The sequence below is a fragment of the Heptranchias perlo genome, chromosome 2 (assembly GCF_035084215.1).
Source record: "Heptranchias perlo isolate sHepPer1 chromosome 2, sHepPer1.hap1, whole genome shotgun sequence".
Lineage (NCBI taxonomy): Eukaryota > Metazoa > Chordata > Chondrichthyes > Hexanchiformes > Hexanchidae > Heptranchias > Heptranchias perlo.
In genome coordinates, this window is record NC_090326.1 from 79,828,114 (window position 1) to 79,844,292 (window position 16,179).

General features: G+C 40.9%; 1 protein-coding gene across 1 annotated transcript in view; it reads right to left on the reverse strand.

Moving 5' to 3' along the window:
* LOC137332178 (dynein axonemal heavy chain 11-like) overlaps positions 1 to 16,179 on the reverse strand; it is a 380,453-nt gene that overhangs the window by 11,165 nt on the left and 353,109 nt on the right. The window contains exons 76-80 of the mRNA XM_067995882.1: positions 14,088 to 14,207; positions 6,277 to 6,519; positions 3,861 to 4,043; positions 2,881 to 2,996; positions 1,428 to 1,540 (exon numbers count right to left, since the gene is read on the reverse strand). Of these exons, the coding sequence (XP_067851983.1) occupies positions 1,428 to 1,540; positions 2,881 to 2,996; positions 3,861 to 4,043; positions 6,277 to 6,519; positions 14,088 to 14,207 (775 nt within the window). The remainder of the gene's footprint in view (positions 1 to 1,427; positions 1,541 to 2,880; positions 2,997 to 3,860; positions 4,044 to 6,276; positions 6,520 to 14,087; positions 14,208 to 16,179) is intronic.

A 16,179-nucleotide genomic window follows, 5' to 3' on the forward strand; every position in this document is an offset into this window, starting at 1 on the left:
CCATTGACCCATCTTAGCATGGGGTCGATTTTCATATGTTTCGCCTGGCATTAATAAGACGGTAATCGCCTCAAAATGGAGTCGGTAGTCTTACCACCCCGTTAACCCTGACAATGCAGCCAGACGCAAATTGAAAGGGGCCTACCGCCGGGCTTGACATCAGCTAATATGGCGCTGGAGTTATGGGATCAGCCGGACCGCAGATGCAAAGAGAATGTTAGTGTTGCAATCCCAAGAATTTTGGCCACACGCCACATTCCAGTCATTCAAAGTTTTTGATGCCAAAGCAGATTGATGAGTAGCCAGAGATACAGAGCCATATTAGCTGATGTCAAGCCCAGCTGGCTGCATTGTCAGGGTTAACGGGGTGGTAAGACTACCAACTCCATTTTGAGGCGATTATCGTCTTGTTAACGCCAGGCGAAACATGTGACAATCGACCCCATGCTAAAATGGGTCAATGGAGGAAAGTTTACTCTAATGAAATAGCGGCAAAACGTCACATTGAAAATTACACATCTTCTATTTAGGTTTTTCAGCACAATGCACTTTTTCCTAATCATGGATGGGCTTGTGATTTGCTGCCAGGCATTAGAATGAAATCCTTGTGTCCCTGGTGTTGTATAATGCCAATGTTACCTCAGTGCCGATGTTTCTTCAGTGAAACACCACTGTGCTTGTCTATTTTGTTCTGAATAATGTGGGTAATATAGTGCAGCTATTCCTTACAAGTGCATTTCCTGAAGTTGAGGTAAATTTCGTATATGTTTAAGTGACGAGCATTTCATGGTACAGTTGTAAGTGTCAGTGATCATAATTGGACTACTGCATTTTGTACAGTATTTAAAGCCTTTGGCAGTTGTTAGTGCAGACATGCAGGCATACATAGACAATTTCATTTGTTTTGATGAGGGTGATGTATCAAAAAGTTCAGTGCCAAAATGCGTTTCATATGGTGACAATTACTCTGCTAAGTGTTAAATTCCAATTTGTGCTGTAGACCCTTGTATGTTAATGCTGTGGTTTTGTTAGTCTTTGTCTGCTTTATTGCATGGCCATTTAAAGAGTTTCAGACTGGTTTCCTGAAAAGGACAGCCCAGTACATTATTTTTTGAATGTCTGTTGGCAGGTGCCAATGTTTGCTGAACCTTCTGGGAAACTAGAAAAAGAAAAGAAAACCTGGACAGTTTGGAATAAATGTTAAGAAATTTTGTGTCTCTAACATCAGTACGCTATTTCTCTGGGGTTTCTGCTGGTCTCCCGCCAAAGCTATGAAGGGAAATTGGAAGTAGCTCTGCAAAATTTCAGGGCCGTATTGTCCAATTACATTATATTTTCAAGAATCTTTTTTGTGAAATTTAGTCGTAACGATGGCTTTTGCCTGAGTTCATTATACATTTGAATCTATTTGCACTAGTTAAACTTACCAGTAAGAAAAGACTGCGGATTGAAGAAACCAGAAAGCCAGACAACAGCAGGAAGACCAAGATCTTGAGTCCAAGTATCAAGTTCACGGCAACGCAAAAGAACATCATTGAACCTCCAAAACAAAGGAAGAGAAAGTTGCAACAAAAATATATACCTGAATTACCACAATTCAGTCAGCAGAAGATTACACATCTTCATGTATTCTGATTGGACTACTCCCCATAATTTGGGCCCTGAAATTCCGCGGGTCTCCCGCTAATCTCCTGCTGTAACTTCAGTAGAAAGCCCATTGTAAATGGCCTTCTATGCAATTTTTGCTGGTACGATGGAGATCTGTGATGGCCGTGTGGCATTTTAGGGTCTTGATATTTACAAAAAATATTAGGGCAGAGGTGAAATGCTCTGGCTCTGTCAGAGACCTACAATGTGCCTTTTGGGTGTCCCTTTGATCCATTAGATTCAATGTGTGCTGGGAGGCTGTTTCTCCTGGCTGGAGAGTCTAGAACTAGGGGGCATAGTTTCAGGATGAAGGGTTGGCCATTTAGGACTGAGATGAGAAGAAATTTCTTCACTCAGAGGGTTGTGAATCTTTGGAATTCTCTACTCTAGACCGCTTTGGATGCTCAGTCGTTGAATATATTCAAGACTGAGATCGATGATAGATTTTTGGACTCTAAGGGAATCAAGGGATATGGGGATCGGGAGGGAAAGTAGAGTTGAGGTTGAAGATAAACCATGATCTTATTGAATGGCGGAGCAGGCTTGAGAGGCCTACTTCTGCTCCTATTTCTTATGTTCTTAATGTAGATGTGCTCTAGAAATAGGTAGGGATGGATCCACCAAGGAGTGCATCTGCTAGCTAGTGTCAATTTGTTAAGAGTCCTTTAAATATGCCAATGGGAGCAGTGACACTTAATATTAAGTGGATCAATTGAAAAATAATAGCTCATTATTTGGCATTTATAAGGGAGCCCTCAGTTGGGATAGCTACAAAACGATAGCTTCAAAACCTATTGTAAGTAACGGGGGCAATCTGACTTCATGCTGCCAGCAGGGAGCCTCATCCCCTGGAAATGCATATCAGAAATTTGGGTTTGCACTGCACTTGATTTTCCAACCATTTAATTTAACGGTTGGGAAATCATGCACAGCACTTGCCTGAGTTTTTGATCCGAGCTCTTGGCGGGTGAGGCTCCCCATTGGCAGGCTGAAGTCGGTACATGACTCCTTTGAAGCATTTTCCTTTTATTCATATTCCACTCTGTGTCAGGAGGAGTATTAATCTAAGTTTTAAATGGTATTAGATATGTAATGCTAATGGATTAATGTTGATTTTTAAAAATCTAATCAAGCCTTATTAAACTATCAGAAGTATTTTTCTTGGCCGTTCATTTATCTCAATTGCGTAATTAACTATTAAGTAATTCATTTATTCAAGCCAACATCCCTTACCATTGTGCCAGTCCATATGAAGATGGATATGCCAACCTGCTCCATATCTCGGGAACATTATCATAGTACAATGCTGATTGCAATGCTTCCATTTCAGCTGAGACAGTCAGCTCTCCCTGTGCATCAAAAAATGTAAACAGGAGCAGAAAAATAGGAAAAGAAAATGGAATGATTCATGCACCTAGTTTCCTTTAACTAAAATGTATTTTCTAATCTTGAATTTCACACAGAACATCCATCCTTATCTTCCAATCAAGAACTTGGCCCTTTCCATTAATAGTTTTGGCTATTTATAAATGCCTACATCAAGTACAGTGTGAAGCTCCTTTTACATCCCCCAACAATGGTGTTTGGTCCTAAACTAAGAAAAGCACCTCCAACTGTACCAATGTGACATATCAATTTCGCATGCCAGCTGTTCTTGCAGCATTTCTGATAGTGAGCAACAATTTAGTGTTGCATTATGAGTTTATTTGTGCTCTGGGCTTATATTCATTAGAAACTAGGTGGAGACAACTCAAACTCATTTCAATTAGGAACTTTAAAGCTCGCAGTAAAGGCTTTCACTCCATCAGTCAGACCTGGATTTGCACCTTTGCCCACCAGTTTATGAAATGGAGCACTCTCCCACTGTAGCACTCAGTTCCTTCTTTCATTTTTTTTTTGAAATACTTGAAATCAGTAAAACGTTAGATTAAATGATAAACACCTATTAGAAATGTGGAGGTAATTTTATGAGTCTGTGTCTAAGTGGGCAGCCTTGCTCACTAGGAGTACATATTGGAAATTTGGTGTGCACAGCCCAGGATTTTCCAACTGTTCATTTAATAGTTGGAAAATCGCGGACAATGCACACATCTGAATTTCCAAAATCTGTCCCGGCGAGTGAGGCTTCTTGCTAGGACAGTGGACTCAAAATTATCCCCTATGTGTTCTACCTCTTTCATTAATCAACACAGTACATTATAAAATAACTTTACCCTCAGTCCAAGGTCCAGTTCTTTAAGTGATCTCCTTGTCTCTCGTGTAAGTATGTTCATGCGTTCACACTCTTGGAAACAAACAAGAATATAAGGTGTACGCTCTGCTGTCTTTGCCATAACTTCTGACATGTTGAATTCTTCAGGCAGTTTCTCTAAAATATCATCCAGAATATTCTTCACCTGAAAGAAATTACTGCGTGGTTAGAATTCTGGCATAGATAATTAGCACACAAACAGATTCAGGCCATATTATTAATTGCCTTTCATTTCAAATAGGTTTAATTGCTATTTTTTGTCAGTGATATGAATCATTGTAACAATTTATGATTAACAAAACCTACATCTGAACTTAGATTGCAGATCTTATGAATATTTTCTGCTTAACCTCAAAGCCTAAGTGCATGACTCAGTGGCTCTTCGGCACTTACTTGTATCCTGTTGTGCTCATCTTTTATGTTTGTCCATTTTAACTTACACACCATTAAATCAGATTAAAATACAAAACTATAAATGGTGTGACTGATGAATTTCAGCACTGCATGAAACATTTCAATGTTAAATTGGCTTACTGCCAAACTGGTTTTATGACCCAACATGACTGTTGATTTTTGACAACTAAGCTTTGGCCAGTCTTTCACCAATTCACTTATATTTCTGTCTAGAGGTGAATCTGTGGGACCAATGCAATTATGAATCTGAGCAATGCTGTGCTTTAGACCATGGGCCAGAATTTGCTGTCAATAATAACGGTGAAGCTAATGGCACTCGCCGTTATTTATGCGCAAATGGTACAGCAACTTCAGGCGAGGGGCAGGTGCACGGTTAAATGCGGAAATCCAAAAGATGCTGTCCGAGTTGCGCCGCTTCACTATCAGCTTCACGAAAATGGCATTTTCCTGTCTGACTCACCACTGAAATGCATTGAATGGTGCAAAGTTGCTGTCTTTGCACGGTATACAAACTAAACTTGCCACAGAAAGTTAAGTCTTGTCATTTCAAGTGTAAGTACCCTTTTATCGAAGTGATAAGCGTTATTTATTGTCAATCAACCTCTCTGGCTTTGAAAATTAACTGATACAAGTGTGGAGTCTCATTCCTTCAGGTGTTAATTGTTGGAGATTTTAAAAATGTCAATTTAAAAAAAAACTGTTTTACTTTTCCTTTCTGTCTCTTTTTTCTCTCTTAATTCAATCTTTCTTTTATTTCTCTTTCTGTACCTGATTTGACACTGAATTCACTCACTCTAATTTACATTTCTTTCTCAGTCCTTGTGCTGTTTATTTCTCGATCCTTCAATCTGATTGGTTAAGGAGATACAGTTGGTTGCCCTGTTCACTTCACTGCGGCGTTATCAGCTTGCACTTTCAATTACTTGCCACGCAAAAAAAACTAAACCTGCAAGGGCGTGTCCAACTAATGGCAGATGCAGATGGTAAACAGCCATACTATGTCTTTTGGTGAAAATTAAGATAATAAAATTGAAAGTAAGCGAAAATACAGAAGTGGCACTTTCCTTTTTATTATTATGTAGGCAGTCTTCCCTTTTTGGATTTGTTCCAAAGAAGTGATCACTATGGCAATTCTGCTAATGATTTTACGCTCAGAGACATTAAACACACCAACTGCTAATCTGTATCCGTCCATCAGACAGTTAGGTGCTATAGTAGGTACTAATAGCCATCATCAACACTCATCAACAACCTGGCAGCATCCATGCACTAGGAATTGTTATTATTTTTTCATTACTAGTGTAATGTCTGGTAGGTTCTCCTAAGTAAAGTTTAATTACATTTACATTCAAAGCCAATGTTATTGGTAAATAATACTATTATATACAGCTCTACTGGCATGGCAGCGATGCTGTAATCTAAATGAGGTAGTGCAAGTGTCTCCAGCAGCAGGAAGTACCATCTAACAAGTATTCTTCCTGCATCTTAGCAGACACAGCACCACCATTATAATGATGATAAATAACTGAAAAGTTATTCTCTCTCTTTAAGATGCTGATTGATCTGCTGTACGTCTCCAACATTTTCTGTTTTTAATTTAAAAGGGTATTCAAGTTTGGCATCTGAATCCAACTTTAGGAATATGTAATTTGTGTATTACTGCTGCTGACTTCCAGTCTCTGCCCTGCATTCCGATCAACTGCAAAGCTATAACTTAAGAACACAGAGCATGTGTGCTTACGTAATCCATGTCATCCAGACTTCGATTACCAGGTGAAATCTTCATCATAGGTGAAGATTCTGAGGGGCTTACTTTGGCATTTTCACACTCTTGTTCATTTGTATTTTTACGTTAAATAAAAGGTGAGTTAAACAACTTGGGATGCTGCAACTTTTGTAAATTAACTTTGCAATGTATTAAGAAAGATCAATTTCCTTATACACAACTGTAGAGTAAATCTGACCTTTTCCTCTGTAGTCTGAGCAGATCCCTCTCCAATAGATGAATCTCTGGGCTGCATCTCCACTAATGTTCGAAAGAGATTATCTGACATTACTGTGAGGAAATCTATTTCAGCGTTGGAGTGCAGGCCATACAGTACTGGGCTCTCTGGAGGAAGCATTTCATCAATGTACTTATGGTACCCAATATAATCCAAGTTGGGAGGAGCAACAAAACCTGGTGTCAGTGTAAGCTCTCCTTCAAGCTAAATTACAACAAAAAAGAATTGCATTCAGAAAGTACACTTTGATAAATAATAAACAAATTGCACAATAGTTTCAAGATTTTATTAAAAAAATGGAAATCACAGTGCATAAAATGGGTAAATATTCATCAACTAAACTGTATCTTGGTGGGTAAAACCCAATTAATTTGGACTTTAAAAAACAGAACAAATTTTAAGCAATAAGACAGCGTATAAGGTAAATGTGTTGGTTAGAAATATTCATGAAGCATAATGTTTAACTGAAATTACCACAATTTAACGACTATATTAAGGAGGACATAATTTTCTTATATAGAATTACAGGACTATAATACAGCTCCAGATGATGTGGAAAGATATAGAGGAATGCCTATGGTACTTTCAGACAAAACTCAGGGAGCAATGACCAAAATCAGGTTATTGTATGCAGCACCTAGATTCTGTCTGGAGCCCCAACTTGAACTTCTCTGCATAGCATAACATAACAAAGTAACTCACTTGTTAAAACAACAAAAACTTGCATTTATATAACGCTTTTCCCAAGGTGCTTCACAGGAGCGTTATCAAACAAATTTTGACACCGAGCCACATAAGGAGATATTAGGGCAGGTGACCAAAAGCTTGGTCGAAGAGGTGGGTTTTAAGGAGCGTCTTAAAGAAGGAGAGAGAGGCAGAGAAGCGGAGAGGTTTAGGGAGGGAATTCCAGAGCTTAGGGCCTAAGCAGCTAAAGGCACGGCTGCCAATGGTGGAGCGATTAAAATCGGGGACGCACAAACGGCCAGAATTGGAAGAGCGCAGAGTTCTCGGAGGGTTGTAGGGCTGGAGGAGGTTACAGAGATAGGGAAGGGCAAGGCCGTGGAGGGATTTGAAAACAAGGATGAGAATTTTAAAGTCGAGGTGTAGCTTATGCGAGGAATCTGGTTTTTGCATTACACCAGTTACGCTGCTATATACTGCATTTTTAGCTTTGTTGCAGTGTCCATTTTGGCCCTTCCAGCACAAGCACAGTATAAAATTATATAATTTTAGGCCTGAACGGCTTGCAGCTTTGGGCCTGGCTGGGGCTTTCTGGTTGTTGCTGGAGAGCAGCAATCAGATGGCCTGAAGACCCATAGATAAGGTTGAGAGACTAGTCAAACTTTTCTTATTTACCAGTTTCAGTCCTCTTTGATTTGGTGCTGGACCCTCCTCAAAGCCTCTGATCTGAGAAGGGTCCTGGTGTAAGCACACCACCAGCTTCTTGGCGTGCCCCTGCACCAGGGCACCCTGTTGATGTTACTGCAGGAAACAAAGGTAAGAGCCTGGGAATGTCCCTTTCAACATCAAAGCCTGGCAGCTCCATCCCCTGGGAAAGCTCGCAAAATGCAAAAGGGGTGGAGACTTAGCATAACAGGTCTCCAGTGCCTTTTTTCTGTCCTTTGTACACAGGGAGTGGGAATTCCCCTGGGGCAAAAGACAGGATAATCAGTCCCTATAGCCAGGACGCCCCCCCCCCCCCCCCCCGAAATATGATCTCAGTAGACCTCTTCAGTGGACCAGCCTGGACTGTAATCTGAAGCCCCAGGTAGGTTCCACTTCTACCATTTAGCAGTCTGGTAAGCTACGTCTTTATCAGGCATACCAGCTGTCGATGCTCTGCCAATCCTATGGGAAAGTGGGGGTGCAGATATTCGTGGTCAATTTTTAAAATATTATTCGTTCATAGGATGTGGGCATCGCTGGCGAGGCTGGCATATATTGCCCATCCCTAATTGCCCTTGAGAAGGTGGTGGTGAGCCGCCTTCTTGAACCGCTGCATTCCGTGTGGTGAAGGTTCTTCCACAGTGCTGTTAGGAAGGGAGTTCCAGGATTTTGACCCAGCGACGATGAAGGAACGGCGATATATTTCCAAGTCGGGATGGTGTGTGACTTGGAGGGAACGTGCAGGTGGTGTTGTTCCCATGTACCTGCTGCCCTTGTCCTTCTAGGTGGTAGAGGTCGCAGGTTTGGGAGGTGCTGTCGAAGAAGCCTTGGCAAGTTGCTGCAGTGCATCCTGTGCATGGTACACACTGCAGCCACTGTGCGCCGGTGGTGAAGGGAGTGAATGTTTAGGGTGATGGATGGGGTGCCAATCAAGCGGGCTGCTTTGTCCTGGATGGTGTGGAGCTTCTTGAGTGTTGTTGGAGCTGCACTCATCCAAGCAAGTGGAGAGTATTCCATCACACTCCTGACTTGTGCCTTGTAGATGGTGGAAAGGCTTTGGGGAGTAAGGAGGTGAGTCACTCGCCGCAGAATACCCTGCCCTGCTCTCGTAGCCACAGTATTTATATGGCTGGTCCAGTTAAGTTTCTGGTCAATGGTGACCCCCAGGATGTTGATGGTGGGGGATTCGGCGACGGTAATGCGTTGAATGTCAAGGGAAGGTGGTTAGACTCTCTCTTGTTGGAGATGGTCATTGCCTGGCACTTATCTGGCGCGAATGTTACTTGCCACTTATAAGCCCAAGCCTGGATGTTGTCCAGGTCTTGCTGCATGCGGGCACGGACCGCTTCCTTATCTGAGGGGTTGCGAACGGAACTGAACACTGCGCAATCATCAGCGAACATCCCCATTTCTGACCTTATGATGGAGAGAAGGTCATTGATGAAGCAGCTGAAGATGGTTGGGCCTAGGACACTGCCCTGAGGAACTCCTGCAGCAATGTCCTGGGGATGAGATGATTGGCCTCCATCAACCACGACCAACTTCCTTTGTGCTAGGTATGACTCCAGCCACTGGAGAGTTTTCCCCCGGATTCCCATTGACTTCAATTTTACTAGGGCTCCTTGGTGCCACACTCGGTCAAATGCTGCCTTGATGTCAAGGGCAGTCACTCTCACCTCACCTCTGGAATTCAGCTCTTTTGTCCATGTTTGGACCAAGGCTGTAATGAGGTCTGGAGCCGAGTGGTCCTGGCGGAACCCAAACTGAGCATCGGTGAGCAGGTTATTGGTGAGTAAGTGCCGCTTGATAGCACTGTCGACAACAATGTCCATTTGGGGCAGAAGGAGGTTCTGTCCCCAACATGGCTAAAGGGAAACTCTAGTGCAAGGTCAGGGCCCGGTATAACTGTGTCCTGGCCTAATTCACAGCCCTTTGTCACTCTTCTGCTGCAGTTACAGGGCAAATGCACTCTAAAGGCCATGTATTTTTGATCCCTTTAGCCCTCTGCTACAGATGCTGGGTTAGTCTATGGAGAGTGAATGAAAGAACCTGAAAAAGTCTCTGTCAGGAACTATCAGTCAGAGCAAGCAGGGAAAAGGTTGTTCTTTCTCTCTTGAATCAGGCCATCATGAATATTTCAGGATACTTGATATCAAAGAATATGTTATACAAAAACTGTAAGGATTAAATATCCATAAAGTTCCTGGGCCAAATGTGATGTCCTAAAATTGTTAAGGAATTAAAGGAGGAAATTATCAATGCTTTGGTTGATGTTTTTAAAAGCTCCATACATACTGGAAAAGTAACTGAGGACTGGAGGTGGGCAAATATAGCTCCAATATTGTAAGAAGGCATTCGGCATATTAATACTATTTACAAGCCAGTTAGCCTAACACCCATAGTGGAAAATTGCTTGAAGGCATTCTTTGCGATGCTATAAATGAACATTTAAACAGCATGTAAGTTTGAGCTCTGCCTTCCTCAACTTTAGTGTGATGTGGATAATCTATAAAATGTAGCTTCCTACTAGTACAGCTGTAATAAACAATTGTTGCTGCATCCCTTGGTGCAGTACAAAAGTGGCACAAATGTACTCTCTTTTTTTTGTCTTTATCTTTCTTAATTTCATCTCAGTCAATTTATTTCAGGGTTTTGCTGAATTCAGGGTATTAGGGAGAGTCAGCATGATTTTAGAAATAAAAGGATCATTCCTTACAAACCTATTAGAACTCTTGAAGGAGTAACTAAGCTAATAAATGAGGGTGTTCCTTTGGATGTAGTTGGATTTTCTAAACTACATTAGTGAGGAAGTGCAAGGCTCTTGGAATAGTTAACAAATTGTTTACATGGATTGAGAACTGGCATAACAACAGACGACAGAAGGTGTTGATGAATGGAAAATGCTTTGCCTGCAAGAAAGTTATCAGTGGACTTCCATAGGGATCCATTCTGGGATTCCTATTTTCACTATTTGTGAATGGTATGGAACAGTGTGTCTATTGTTGTATTATTAAATTTGTTCACGACACAAAGTTATGTGGACGGGTAACAAGTAGAGAGAAGATTGATTATTTTCAGAGAGATCTGACCAATTATTTGGATAGGCTCAGATATGGTAAATGGATTTTAATGTGGATAAATATAGGTTAATGCATACAAGAACATGTAACAGTAAACATGTATATAACATGAAAAGGTCCTATATTGAGATTAGAAGCCTAAATGTAAGCCCAGGCAAACCTAACCCCGAAGGGACACATTCAAGTGCCTCCCCTTTAAGGGCAACATTACTGAAATTCAGGGGTGTGGCCTAGTAAATTGATTTTTTAAAACAAAAATAACAAAAAGATGGTCCTACTTTAAATTCTTCAGTGTCATTTTCCAAAAAGAAAAAAGATTTGGCAGTAATCACTAAGCATATTCTGAGAGCATCTGGTCAGTGTGAGGCAGTTATTAAGTAAAGATCAGGTACTGGGGTGCATCTGGAGGGTATTGGAGTACGAGTCGGAACAAATTATATTGACATTGTGAGATGTGAGACCTATTCTTAAGCCTGGTGTGCAATTTTGGTCACCCTTCCTCAAAAAGAATATAGAGGCATTAGAAAGGATTCAGAAAAGAGTGACCAGGATGATTCCAAGTTTTATGGGACTAAGTTATGAAGAAAGGCTCATCTGATTAAACTCACTGTTACTAGAAAAAATACTGAGGCCTGACATGATTTAGATCTTCAATAAATGACAGATAGACTAAATTGAAGTAAACATGTTATTTAACTTGGACAGTGAGCAAAAGACTAGAAGACACCAGTTTCACAAGCCTTGAGCAAGGTTAGTGGTTGGAAAAAAACTTCTTCCCACAGGATAGTGGATATATGGAACAGATTCCTAGAGAAAGTAGATGATTTTGGTTAATTGGCACCTATGAAAGGGAGATGGATTGATATCTGTTGAGAAGTGAGATTGAAAATTATACAGATATTTAACAAAGCTTGATTTTTTTTCTCCAGGGGAGGCCACAGAAGGAAACTGGTGTTCCTTAAAGTAGGGGGCTAACAGATAGTAGAAGAATGGGAGAAAAGTCAATGACAGAATAATCATACATGGACTTTTGACGAAGAAGCCTTGATGGGATGAATAGCGTTTTTTCGCTCTGGATTTTCTTAGGTTCTTATGTATATCTGATTTATCTAGCTGCATAAATAGTGACATGAAGTAGGAATGGTACTTGTAACCATGGGGATTATGGATTTACCTGTACAGTGACATGAATTAGGCACAATGTCTATAATTGTGTATTTTGCTTAAAATTAACACTATTTTCTAAAGGGACTATTACTCTGGAGGTATTACAAATAATAATTTTATTTTATTTATTTCTTCCAATTGTGAAAATAATTACTCTGTGGAGAGCTTGGATTTATCGCTATCTGATTAATAGAAGACCAACAGCAAGGTTTGAAAATACTATGGTTAGGCTTAGTGCAATTTTTGAAGCTGAAATGCATTTCCTTGAATATGTCAGTAAAGGATTATAGCAGTTAAGCAACTTTTTAATATGAAGGCTTGGCACAGTACTTCAGAAGTTTTAATTATTTTGAACTACTATTAAATAGCAGTGACTGATAGTTAGGGTCTCTGTAAAATGTTAATAGCTGAAGTGAAGAAAATTTTTTAATCAGCTGTAATGCATTTTTCTTGATCTCTCAGTAGAGGGCGCCAAGAGCCCTATAAATTCTGGCGTGGAATCTGAAGGTTATTTACTGTAAATCACTAATGATGTTTAAAAATATATTGAAAATCATATCAGTGGAAGAATTCCAGTTTTATTTGTAAAAATATTTTCCAAGTAGTCATTATTAGTAAAATGTCATTCCCATTAGTAATAGTATGCTAAATGCGTTTAGGAATTATTAAGTTCTTAGAACCTTCTATATAAAACCAAGAGCAGGAATGCAAAGAGGTTGACTAGGGCTTCTAGTAACCTTTTATTAGTCATCTTATGTTAAATCCAAGCACAGTAGATGGTGATTACAGTTGAGACATTTTACAGTTGAAAGCAATAAATAGAATGAAACAATAATGGGCAAGCAAGAGGTTGTAATTAGTAGATTGCTTGATTGAAGAACAAGAACATGGGTCGAGTCCTTCAAACAAGCTGTCGATCCTCAATTATGGCCTGCTGTCCAACCTTCTGTTCATTGTTACTATGCAATCACACCTTAGAGGAGACTGTACTTTATCAGAATTGCCAAATAATATTAAAGGTTATAAAGGGAGATCCATGTGTACGTACATGCTTTTGTTTACCATTTCTCCCTCCTTCCCATGTTTAATTATGTAACACTTCAATATAGAGGTTACACACGAAGTGATATTTTGTTTACGAAGTTCCTACCACTGACAATGACAAATTAAATTCTCTTTTAAAGAAGTTTATGCTTTGGTTCAGGGGCAGTGATCGGGCTGAGCAGCACGTGCAATTGCATGGGGCCCTGAGCAGATCCAGTCCCTGTAACCAGCCGCCGCCGGCAACATTGGTCAGTCCAGGTAGGCTCAGCTCTCAGCCTAATCTATTCTGTTTCTGCATGGCTGATCTGTATGGCTCTTCCCCATCATCGGCGAAGTCAGGGGCAGCGTTAAAGTCATGCAATTGCACAGTCAGGGGTCCCAAGCAGATCCAGTCCTCAAAATGAACCTTTGCATGGGGCACCCACACGGCAAATGCCAACCCTGCTTTGATTCCAGATTTTTATTAATCTGTTTTTACTTTTACATTAAACACTTAGTAATTTACGTTGCCTTTCCCATCAACTGATTGGGGCTGGTTTATGTATGGCATCAATCATCATGTATCCTCTATCAAGACTCACTGTCCTTCATTCAAAGAGGGCAAGGAGGGTGGAATTGTTCCAAGGGTTTTTGCCAGGCCATTGTCACAAGTGGCTGACTGAAGAGTTGAATTGATAATGGCCTGAAGACAGTCCATCCACCTATCCACTCTCTCAGTCTGAAGAGATGCATTGTCTGAAGAAGGATAAGAAGGGGCAAAAAAGGTAAATGGGGTAGAAAGGTTTCCTATGGCATAACTTAATTCTTGGATAATGCAGTTTAATTTCAAATTAACATATGGAGTGTTCATCTGTCAACGGCTTGTCTTTGTTAAATGGTGAGTGATGCAACTTTATTGGCATGGTGTAATCTTTTCACTATCACTGTTTCTTTTTGTAGTGTTTTCTTTATGGGGGCAATTTTGAAAGTCTGAACTACCAGTTTCGCGAATTGTAAAATTGCCCAATATGTGTAATCCTTTTGTTCTGGCATTAAAAAAAATAGTTTTCTTGTTAAAATCAGTGTCCAAAATGTCTAAAGGGTTACAATACTTACCATGTTTGGATGCATGAATTCCTCCAAATAAGTACGGCACAGCCTCCTGTCCCAGTCATCAGTAATGTGCCCTCCATACATGATCTCCCCAAAGAGATAGCGCAGGTCTTCCCAAGGTACCTACAGCAATAGGAAAACACTTAAATTATTCCCAGGTCTAGCTAATTTACACAAGGTTAACTGTCACATATAGCATTCATATTGTAAAATAAGATTGAGCTTTTTCACATATATGACTAATAACATTTATTACTCTCACTAGCAAGTTTTCCCATTCATTTCTATCACACTAAAAAGGCTAGTAGTGCGATCTGAGGCATCTGGAGCATTCCTGTGCTTCAGGAACCAGAGCCCTGTATTGTCAGACATGAGGGCCTGAGGTCTGTTCTGCATGCACACCATGCTTGTTAATGTGATCTGGAAGTGCCCTGAGAGCTTACTGTCTGTCCACATATAATTCGGGAAAGCCGAGACCAATATTCGTCTTGTGTATACCAGTTCACAGGCATTACGGCACAAGAAAATGTCAGGTCTCTGACCCTTTTCGGCTGGCTGGGCACAGGAAGTTTGTGCTGGGAGCTTCATTATAATATTCAAATGATGCTTGAGTGATATAATACCATCTTCCATTTCTTTATCCCACCTTTACACTGCTTCCAAATCATACCCATATAAATGTGCGGCGAGGGGTGTTAGGCAGTAGTAAGTTTAAAAAGATTAGTAAGTACTCAGCAATTATAGACCATTTCTGGCCCCTTTTCCTTAATCTTTTATGATTTATTTCAGCTGGCACCTAGGTTCTAATAAGCTTTTCTGACAATTGTTTTCATTTTTTTTGTTGCCCCCAGCATCGTTACTGAAACCAGTGAGTTTCCCAATGGGAATCCCTCTATCTGATGAGCTTGTGGATGGAGGAGGAGGATCTTCAAGGGGAAGCCAGGTAGTTAAGCTGCACGAAAGATGCTCTGTGCCCCCTGTCAGTGCCCACATACCCACAAAAAAGGTGAATATACCTCACCTAGGCAGACGATTAGTGCTTGCAGGGGGTCCAACTCTCAATGTAGATTGTGACTGTAACAGATGCACTGATCTGCGTAAAGGCCTGACTATATGTTAAACTGGATGGTTCTTCAGGAACACCCTCATCACAGTGCTTTAAATAGTGCTGCTTGAAAGCAGTCAGGTCAAGGTGATCATCAGCCAGTAAACCCTAATTTGCTGCATCCATCAAGATGCCACCAGCCACAGTTGCTGGCACTGCCGTACCTACCTGGCAACTATCTTCACAGGGTCCAGGTCAAGAGAAAACCAGCTGTAGAGCTGTGAATCTGTTGTAAAGAAACCTGCTACTATTAAGCAACACCAGTGATACCACCAGTCAGCTGCAGCATCAAGTCTGCTCCCACCTCTTTCCAGGCCTGCTGCGATTGGGCTTTAAGGAGATGTTGCTGTGCAGTAGCACAGAGGGCAGCTCTCTTCACAACGACCACATGCAGCACCAGCTGCACTTCGGTAGCCATCAAATAGTGGGTCAGGGGAATCCCAGGGATCAGTCTGGTGAACCTTTGTTGCACTCCCTCTATGGCAAGTATATCCTTTCTTAGGTAAGGAGACCAAAACTGCACACAATACTCCAGGTGGGGTCTCACCAAGGCCCTGTATAACTGCAGTAAGACATCCTTGCTCCTGTACTCAAATCCTCTTGCAATTAAGGCCAACATACCATTTGCCTTCCTAACTGCTTGCTGCACCTGCATGTTTGCTTTCAGTGACTGGTGTACAAGGACACCCAGGTCCCTTTGTACATCAACATTTCCCAATCTATCACCATTTAAATAATACTCTGCCTTTCTGTTTTTCCTTCCGAAATGGATAACTTCACATTTATCCACATCATACTGCATCTGCCATGTACTTGCCCAGTCACTCAACTTGTCTAAATTGCCTAGAAGCCTCTTTGCATCCTCCTCACAACTCACAATCCCACCTAGTTTTGTGTCGTCAGCAAACTTGGAAATATTATATTTGGTTCCCTCATCCAAATCATTTATATATATTGTGAATAGCTGGGGCCGATGCACTGATCCCTGTG